We start from the raw sequence: 10,726 nt of genomic DNA, 5'->3' as shown, positions 1-10,726 counted from the left end.
CGGCGGCCCCGCAGCCGCCGCCGCCGCCGCGGCCCGGCCCGCCTCCCCCCAGCACCCCGCGAGGAACAGCTCCGGTGCAGCTTGCGGCACCGCAGTGAAGGGGGAGAGAGGGGGAAGAGAGAGAGGCAGGAGGGGAGGAAGGAGGGAAGGAAGCAGCCCGCCTCGCTGGGTTACCGAGAGCAATACGGGAGCTTCCAGGACAAACTGAATCTTTTGCAAAAATAGCTCTTCCAGGGTTAGGCTTTTTTTTTTTTTTTTTCTTTCAGCCGAGCGCACCGGAGAGGTGCCCCCTCCCAGCGTGCACCCAACCCGCCGGCCTGAGGGGCACCCGCAGCACAGCCGGCAGAATGTACCAGGGCCACATGCAGGTAAGAGGCTGCACGCAGCCGGACAGCAGCAGCTCTGCCAGCGCCTCCGCCGGAACGCGATCCTGCGAAGTTTCCGCGGGGTGAGCGGGGGGTGGGGGGTGGCACCGGGCACCGTGCAACAAGTGAGCCGGGGCCAGGCGAGCGGGCACTGCCGGCGGGCAGAGGGGGACGGCGCGCCTGGGGGCAGCTCTGCTCGAGGGGGAGGGCGGCAAAGGGGCGCGCTCAACTTTAGAACTAGATGAAGTTGTGTATTTATTGATGTATAGCGCCTGCTTGTTCACACGGATTCGAGGGAGCGTTCCAGGGTAAACACTGCTATGGCATGCTTTAAGTGACACATGGCTCTTGCCATCTTCTTGATGCATCTCTTCCTGTATGTCAAGTGAAGGACAAACAATAAGGGAAAAGACAGAGCACTTGCTTTGCAAAATCTGCTAAGATTTCATGTCACACCGAAGCTGTTGATTTGCACAATGTGTTGTGTTAAAAGGTGACGGATTTCTATTCCTCCCTCCCAACGTGGGATGAGGATTGATTTTGCTAAGCCCTGGAATGACTTTGTAGAATGAATTTCAAACACACGTCTAAGTGACTTCAACATTTGAGGCAGAAATCTTGCCTCCCGCTGCTATTGATCCACAGTGCCGTAGCAGAAAATGCCTCTCCCTGATAAAAACACACGGGTGCCTTGGACACGATGACTTTAACCTTGACTCCTGCTCTCCTTCACATGGCTCTTCCCTGGAAAGCCAAAGCTATTTTGAAGGAGAAGGAAATGCCAAAGCAGAGTAAAGGTCTACACGGCTCTCCCAAATTTATTTCTTTGCTTTCGGACCCAGTCTGGGTTTGCGCTCACTGCGAGGAATGACGAGATGCTTTTATCATGTACAGTGGCACCAGTGGTGTTTGTTAGTACTGAGGCTGTTTACAGAGCAACTGCTGCTCTGGCAAGTGTAGGCTGCCCCTTCTCTTTGGTGCGACTGCACAGCATTTAAAACCTGCCAGTGGTCATCAGGAACATTCAGCTTAAGTCAGTGTCAAACACAGGAGTGTGTACATTATATGTGTTAAGTGAGGACTCTGATTCAGCACTCTGACCCGAATGATAGCAGTTGCTCTTTCATGTTGGTGCTGTCTGATCTCAACAATGATAAATAACGTGTCACAATACTGCTTGCCATAGGAAAGCAAACAGGTTTTAACAAGAAATGTAATCAAGGGAAGGAGTATACACTTTACTATTTATGATAATAAAATCAAAGCATGCATTGTTTTATGGTAACACAAAAACCATCGTCTGACAGATGTTAATGAATTGGATATCAACAAATAAGTATTTATACCCTTAAGAAAGCAGAAGTTCTTTGCTATGGCTAATACACCACAAGGTTTCAATGAACATACAACACTTCTTAAAAGGAAGTGTAAGGGAACACTGAGGTCTCTGGCAACCTTGTAAGTTTTCTCCATCATTAAAAGGCCGCAATCAAATTTGCAGTAGAAAAAAAAACAGGTCAAAACATATAAACATGCTATGATTTATGTCCTTTCATGTTTGCTTTCTTTCAAAATAGATTTATAGCTCAAATGTAATCAAATCCTATCCAAATTCACTTTATAACTTAGCTGAATTAAAATACCATTCGGATTCACTACACTTGTCTGCTAAGAAATAAAAACTCAGCTGAGCGCATCGGCCAAGGTTTTTAATATATTTCTGCTCTAACAGGAAACATTAATCTTCTTCAAAAAACACCTAAAAAAAGCTGAAAGCATTCAGAAAATTGTTCGTGTTTACTATATCCTTAATTAGAGCCTTTAAGTGAGTCACACAAAAGACAATAAAGAGCTAATTACCTCGCAGGGAAATTATCTACTGTAACATTTATTAAACCATATTAGAACGCAAATTGCCAAAGTTGCCACACAAGCGCAGCACCCAACCACTTGCTAACCAAAACATGGACACGTCCTAAGCATGACGGGTCCGTTCCAAATAGCTCCCAGGAGTTTTTGTAAGACCTTTACTAACGTAAGGAAAACTATTTGCAATTGCCTGTCAATGTAAAATGAAGGTGAGCTACAAAACTGTTCAAATTCGAGTGGATTAAGTTAGGCACCAAAGTCAATAATACCTGGACTCGTTAATAACAATAATCTTGGTTTTAAAGGCACTGAGCACTCACAGCTTCCACTGCTTTTGAGTGAAATCCTAATTGAGTACCTAAGCATCAAGTTTTATGTATCCCACTGAAAAGCGTGCTGATATGTAAAGGCTGATCCCACACTCTTGAGGGCAAAAGTTCTTCTGAATGTACAGTGATCAAATTTAGGATCTGATTTAGAATGCCAGTCATTATTTCCCTTATTCCTTGTGTTTTGGTCTCAGAAGTAAAATCTGCAGAAATTATTCCTCAGCCTAATTACTTTAAAAGATGTTTACAAAGCCAATATTTTATTAATGACCTGCTGTAACTCAGCTAATTCTTCCAAGACTTCTGAAAATTGAAAACATTAACAACTCTCACAAGGTAATGAAAATAATTCCCCAGACTGAGAATTTACCTGCTTCAAACAGGCATCAAGCATTATGAGCTTCAGTGGAGAATTTCTGAGTTCAGAGAATTCTGCAAGTGCAGGTGAAATATACTTTGTGTACTGCTCAAGTCACCTGAAGTGAAGACATTTAAAGTACTTTACTGCATCAGGCCACAATTAGCGTATCTCTTCTTAATTTTTAGTTTGCAGTATGTTGTTGTTTTTTCTGAACCTCAGGAAGTTACTTGGCTTATTCCAAGGACCTAGGCTTACATTTCCCACTTACTGTTTTATAAATGGATCTTCACAATACAGAAACACTAGTCCTAAGCTAAAATCCCAGACAGAGGGAAAAAAAAAGCAATAATCTCACAAGAAGGCTCAGCCACCAATTCGATATTCCCTGGTACCGTATTAGAGGGTTAGCTTCTGTATTCCCTCTGCACTACACGCTTTCACATCAAAGACCAGGAGAAAAGCAGCGGCCTTCCAATGGAAACAGGATGCAGAGAAGCCCGGTGCCATGGAAGCTCCTTCACAGCTATTTCTCTATCATAGCCATTTTGTTTTGGTGTACTGTTTACCAGACTGTTTGTTCCACATGGCTGAAGCCTGAGCCTTCATGGCAGGGCTTTTGCATGGGAAGGAGAACCCGAGGTTAGCTGTGCAGCCCTTCGGTTACATAAGCAGCCCTACCAAATTCAGGGAAGTCAGATATTGACAGGACGAAGGCTGATGGCTACAGGCTCACACCTGAATTACACTTCATGTCCTGGCCTCAGCAATTCCAGGGGCTCTCTGTCTGTTTTGGGATTACACGGATAGACAAGTCCAAATGCTGAACAGGTGAAGGAGAGAGTACTTCTCCTGTAGGACAACGTGTGCTGTTTACAATCTTCTTCTAGGAAACAGTAGCAGGCCAGATGGAAGCAGAACATGAGCTGAGTTCATCCCACAACCACTGCTCTAAAACGTCTATCATTTTAACAACCAACAATAATACATTTAAAATTTTTCACAGTATATTTTACACTTGGTATCAATCCCTCCCATTGACTTTTATGATAGCTCTACAAATGGATGGAAAGTAAATGACAATCATAGAATTGGATTTTCAGCAGCATTCAGCTTCTTAGGAAATTCAGAATAAATGCTTTCAAACCTCTTTGCCTTGATGCTGTACATTGTCAGCTTTCTCCAGCACAAATGCTTGAACAGAAGAGGTGCTTTGCCAAATGTTGGCATGGGATTTTATGTGTTATGTTTGGAAATGGCTTTATTTAGACAAAGCAGAAATCTTGACCACACATGGCTATCAGAGTGAGTTCCTTTGGCACGTTTTCGCAAGAACAGGCGCATAGTGATGATGCCTTGGCCAAGTTCCAGATCAGACAGTTAGTCTCCTCAACTTTTAATTGAATATGCAATCAACTTCATGCCCTTAATTGTTGTGTTGCATTCTGTACTGTTAAAGATACTTAATGTTCTATCATTGGCATTTCGCATTTAGATGAAGTGATCCATAATGATCATTTACATTTCAGTAAAATCTCATTCTTCAAGCCCGAAGATACAGGACTGCAGTTGGTCTACAGAAAGAATCACTATGCACGCAAGAAAATTCTTGCAACATTAAACCTCACGGGCTCAGCATGTTTTATTGGACCCGAAAAGTGTTGATAAATATTTTAGAAGTTATAAAAAACATTTTTGCACTGATTTCCCAACACTTAAGACACAGTTTCCTCACTGGGAAAAGTGAAACAGAACTGTTGGGGAATTAGTTGCTGATGCAAGTCCCATCTTTGCTTATTTGGTACCTATTAAAAATATTGTAGCAGCATTGGTTACACTGTTACTTAAAATAAGTAAAACTCAAGCTATTCATCAATTATGGTTACAAAAATGGAATTGCTCAGCTGTGCACTTTGTACATGAATAAAGCAGCCCATAAAAATATGCACAATGTAGAATTGAATTCAATGCTAAATTGAATCTTTGTTCAGCTGTTAAGATCAACAGAAACTTAATAACTTTAAGCTACAAAATTCTACAAGTCTGAGCACAGAGCTGGAATGCCAACTGATCCCTAGCGATGCTGATGAATCATAACTCCCAGCCTTACTGAAATTCCATTATGATAAACTGATGATTTTTCATTATTAAAAGGTTTTCTAGAAGTACTTACAATACTATGGCAGTGCTTATGGTGGCATGTTTTCCATTTTGTTTTGATATTTTCCAATTACTCACTAGTAGCTTTTCAAGTTTTGAAGAGTGGATTATGAATTGATTATAAATGAAACAAGCTAAAAATAATGAGCTAGTTTTCACTGAAAGACCTTCGATCAAAGAAAGTAGGTGATAAACTGCTTTTGGCTAAGAGTCATACTGAAACTGTATGAATGCAGAGTATTTGCAATACTGGTATAGAAAAGCATTCCTTGAAGCTGCTAGGCACTCTTACAAGAACCCAGCAGAAAAGCTTACAAAAGGCTCCAAAACTCATGAATGTCAGTGTATTTTTGCTGGAAGGGAATTAAGAGGAACTCTTGGAATCACAGAAAATCCTAAATTGTAAGGGACTCTCATTGAGGGATCATCAAGTCCATCTGGTTCCACAGAGGACCACCCAAGATCCAAACTCTGCATGTGAGAGCCTGCGTCAAATTGCTCCTTGAGCTCCGGCAGGCTCGGTGCTGTGACCACATACCTGGGGGCCTGTTCCATGCCCACCACCCTCTGATGAAGAACCTTTTCCTAACACTCAGCCAGACCTTCCTCTGAGACAGCTCCATGCTGTTCCTTTGGATCTCACATTCTTACATAAATTATATTCTATTTCCAGTATATAGCTTTCACAGAAGAGGCACTGTTTGCTTTTCTAATATCCATATTATTTAAGACCTACCACTATTTTCACGATTCATAATCGCATGATGCAGAGGCTAGCTCTTTAAACAAGGCATACGGAAACCCAGATTTTACCTCTGCCTCCAAGATCTACCTTTGCCAAGCTGAGTCACCTTCCATGTAGCCATTTTGCCCCATTACTTCGTATGTACGTTAGGCTTGAATAGTGATTATCATTTACTTATTTATTTATTTAAAATCATTTCAAATGTCCTAAAACGCACCGGCAGAACTATTAAAGCCAAGGTTTGATCATCAGTAGAAAAACACTCCCCTGCATGAAGACTTACACTGATTTTACTGGAAGAGTTCGGGCAAAATTACTCAAACACTTCACATTTTTACAATGAAGCTTTAGGTTTCTAAAAATTAAACCACAATCTATTAATGCAGTTTTAATGTATATGCACAAATATTGCTATCTACGTTGATATCAAAAATTCATAAATCAATGCCGATTGCTGTTAGGCAACTGAGAATCAGCCTGTCCAAGGTTTGTGTTAGCATGTGTGGTGGTAAATATATTTGCTCTGTATATGCTGTCTATTTTAGAGAGTCTATTTTGATTACTTCGCCTTATATTTGTTTGAAAGCATAAGCTTACACATATTTGAAGGCTAATTAGTTTAATGGGGCCCACTGTTAGTAGAGCAGGGAGAGAGAGAGAAAGAAAAGGCAAGCCAGCAGTCTGAGAATGGAAGCATGTAGATGCTGTGCAAGGGAAGAAGGCAAAAAGTTTGACTAAAAGCTCACAAGTTAGATCAGAGTGAAACACCCACATGGGACAAGGTGCATGAAAGCATGGGAAAGACAAGGGAACTATATACAGAAATTTACAGTACACTTTAGGAAATGCTGATTCAAATATTCATAATTGGAAAATAATTTGTATTTTCTAAAAAGATCTAGTTTCTAAGTAAGCTGAGCCTGCAGAAACTTTAAAGAAAGGTTTTCATGTCTAAAGCAGCTCTGTTTGAAACCATCTGACTACCATAATTTGCTACCCTTTTTGCAATAGTTAGAAATAAAAATGGTAAAAACACTGGGAAATTATTTAGAATGAATCTGACAAGCTGTTTTTTCTTACGTATCCAGCACAGGGACTATCTACTAGTTGTTTGTACCATAAAGTTTGCACAATCTATTTCAGAAATAGCTGATACTACAAAACAGCCAGAAGTAGCTGTCTTCCAAATCACGTCATAACATGTAAAGTAGGAGGTGACTTTCTGTAGTTATGCATTTTCATCAATGTCCAGTATCATTACTAATAAAATGCCTAAGGATCATAAAGACTATATTCAGCAAATTCTTCTTGCAGCTTAAGATGATTATGAGCACAGTAATATTCCACTGCTTTCTTCTCAGGCTTTTGAAACTTTGAGTCACTGGTACATGAGTTTTACTTCCAATGGTTTTTTTTTTTGTGTGTGTGTATAAAGAAACTAAGAAAAAAATTACAACATTAAGATTTGACACGTATTATGCTGGATGGAAAAAAAAGGAGCCCAGTCACACTATCTTGCCCCATGAATAGAAAACACAAATCAAAGTTTAACATTAGCCCCTAAATACAATTTTTCAAAATATTCCACACTCAGTCAACATCTCTGTATTACCGCAGTTCCTCCCTAACAGTTTTGATTAAATTTCTGTTGGGTTGGCATAACTGACATGAGCCCAAGGTTTCCTTCCTCCACCTCTCCATGGCCTGTCATCAAGACGCTTAGGCAGATGTGCCAGCATTTACTTCTCTCACTTCATCCTCTTTGGTCATCCTATCCTTCCCAGGTTCAAAGGCTTTCTCAATTTTATTTTTGCCTCTTGCCACTGTAACTTCATATCATTCCCTTAAAAGGCCTCTTCCTAATATGGATACATGAATTCAAATGTCTTTGGACAGAATTTTTAAATCAGCATGGAAAATAATAGAATCTGTCAGTATAATTGCAGATGCATATGTGATAAGAAAAAAGCTCTGTGCAATGAATTCTGACAAACAATCTTTCCTGATTACATTAAGACTTCATCTGCTGTTATGGGATACTCAAAAGAAATCCTAATAACCTTATCCACTGACATTTAGAAACAACAGCTTCAGAATGTTTTTGATACACATGTATTTTAGGATCAGCCACATTTTTTTTTTCTTGTTTTCCCATAGATTGGTCATTTGGCTTTCAGACTGATTTTCCAAAGCTAAACCAAAACTAAAATTCACCTTAGCGCTCATGCTATAGTTTAACTGAAGTGCAATGCACGGTGATTAGGTGTGATCAACATCAGAGCCAGCTGTATCTTTATTTACGTATGTGAGTAGAAGTGGAAATTATACCTAAGTAAATAAGAAATACTCGGTTTGGCAAGCCTTTTTCACATACCACCTGTATTCCTAATGTCACCAGTCATGTCCCAAAGCTACTGTACGAAGTAGAGGCTACAACATGTTCTGAACAGGGACAGAAAAGCTGTTACTAATTGCAGTTTCTAATGCAACTGGTACTTGTTTCAAGAAAAAAGTTCAGGATTTCCTCTAAAGTCAACTGAGGGATAATGCCTGCCTGTTTAAGCCTAAGACTATAGAGATCTGTTTCTCAAGACGTAACACTGAATATTAAAGTTCATTGAATTTATTAGTGTCAAGTTTGTTAACATAAATCTAGGAATAAGCAAAAATTATAATAAAAGGAAGATCTCTGAGCATATTATGTAAAATTGAAAGAAAACCTCACATTTTAATGTGATCGTTATCTGACAGAGCTTTTTAAAATCAGGAGCATATTCTCTAAGAAGAAGTTTTGAAAAAAACAGTCCTGGTTATTTTACACAGAATAACAGATTAATATTATTTATGTAAGGTGGGAGGATGGTCTTAGCCTTCTCTAAGGCACTGCACAATATTTTCATAGATAAAATTAATGAAATAATAAAGTGTAGCTTAACACATGTCTCGCTAAATTGACAAGGTATTTATGCTGTCATTCACTGAAGTTTAGCAGAGAAGATAATTTTTCAGTTACAGGGTTCAGATGTAGATGAGATCTGAAATCTTTAGCTGTCTGTCATCCAACAGTCTTTCCAGGAACTGGGACCAATTTAAGAAAGCTTTTAGAAAGAAATACAAGGAGGAACAACCAGCAGTAATAAAGCAGTAAAAAAGACAGAAAAAAAAAATCATGAAAAAAAGCTCTGACAAAATAAGAATGACAATTGTTAAAAGGTTAAGATTTAGCAAAAAACACACATGGAATGGCAATAAACTCCTCGTCAAAGACAGATGCAAGAAGTATAAGCAGCCTAAATTAAAGCTTAGGTAGGCCTTGGAAGTTTATTAAAACAACAGCTGAAAGGTTTTCAGTTACATGATTAAGGGAAAAAAAAAACCATACTCAAAATGGTATCTATATTATGGATAATCTAATTAGAGGTCCAAAACCAAAATGGTTATGAGGTCATGAATCCTGAAGCTGCTGGCAATGTGTGAAGCAAAAGCTCTAGCAGAAGTACACGATACAATCTCTGTCCCAAACTTCTGATGGAACTGGTATAAGGAAATGAAGATTTGGTAGCAAATATTTAATAGTATAGATATGAATCCTGATGTGGCCCCACATAAAAGGATGATAGAAAATTTGTCAAGATTTAAAATATGATGAGAAAAGTAACAAGGCAACTAACAGCCCAGATACCTATAGAGCAATCAGTAATCTGCAACATGTTAGGTACAGATTTTTAAAAGTACACAGAAAAATGGAAAAGATGCCATTTGAATTTATCAAGAGAAGGTAACATCAGACTGACTTGACAACTTTTTGTGAATCATAATTGGGTTTCTAGGCAAAGGAAACAGGACTGACTGATTTCCATGGTCTTTGGTAAGCGTTTGTTATGGTGCCTCAAAATCAATTATTAGTGAAGCTGGAGAAAATGAGAAATAGTGGAGAAAACATAGAGAAGGCAAGAAACCGTTCATGGGAAAATAAAAAATATAGCACTAAAGGAAAGAGTGTCAGACTGAAGAAAGTTTATTAGCAAAGATCTTTGTGGATGAGTTTTAGAACTGATGTCTTACATGTTCATCCATAAGCATACTAGAAACAGAAAGATGTCAACTACATCTGTTGATTACTGGGAAACATCATCAGTACTGGTGAGTATCGGGTCACTATGCAGAGGGAAGCATGAACTTCAAGTTGGAACAATACAAGCGCAGTGAAATTTAACAGCACAATATGCAGTTAATCATCAGTAACAAAAAACTTCTACTCTAAGCTGTAAAATACCATTTGGAAAATATTAGGACAGACTTGCACATACAGGAGGACTATATGCCCTCAGTATAGCCATAAAAAAGGTGGTTACTGTTCTAGTTTAAGAAAAGTTGTTCTAGAAGAGTCAGGAAAATGTCAGTGCCAACTTATAATGCCACTAGCAAATTTTCAACTGAGTAAAGCTCTGGCCAAGAAGAGAGGCAGAGAAACATGTCCAAAGAAGAATGATCAAGGTGAAGGGAGTCTTATGAGAAGACACCAAAAGATTTTGGCATATTTTGTTGAGCAAAACGATGGCTCAGCAGGAGCATAATCACAGCATGTAAATGCATCAGGGAGATAAACACCAGACACAGAAAACCTAAATTAGCTAAGGACAAAACTGGCAGAAGAACAAATGGATATTAACCGCCCGTGAATAAATTTAGGCTGGAAATTAGAAGAAGGTTTCTGATCATTAGACCAATCAAGATTTCCAATAGCCTTCCAACTGGAATAGCAGAGGCAGAAAACCCAATTACTTTAAAGATCAAACAATCAATTTGTGAAAGACTTTTTATGACATGCTGCCTGTGACAGCAGAAGACAAACTCAATAACCCAACAATATTCTCCTTGTTTTCTGAAATAGTTCTCT

General features: G+C 39.2%; 1 protein-coding gene across 3 annotated transcripts in view; it reads left to right on the top strand.

Annotated features, from left to right (window-relative positions):
• PEX5L (peroxisomal biogenesis factor 5 like) overlaps nucleotides 14-10,726 on the top strand; it is a 94,947-nt gene continuing 84,234 nt past the window's right edge. For all 3 annotated transcript variants that reach the window (XM_021396228.1, XM_021396229.1, XM_021396227.1), the window contains exon 1: nucleotides 14-368. In XM_021396228.1, the coding sequence (XP_021251903.1) occupies nucleotides 348-368 (21 nt within the window). In that variant the 5' untranslated portion in view covers nucleotides 14-347. The remainder of the gene's footprint in view (nucleotides 369-10,726) is intronic.

This window comes from Numida meleagris, chromosome 4, assembly GCF_002078875.1.
Source record: "Numida meleagris isolate 19003 breed g44 Domestic line chromosome 4, NumMel1.0, whole genome shotgun sequence".
Classification (NCBI taxonomy): Eukaryota; Metazoa; Chordata; class Aves; order Galliformes; family Numididae; genus Numida; species Numida meleagris.
Note: the sequence above shows the minus strand (reverse complement) of the source record. Positions and strands in the feature narration are given on the sequence as shown.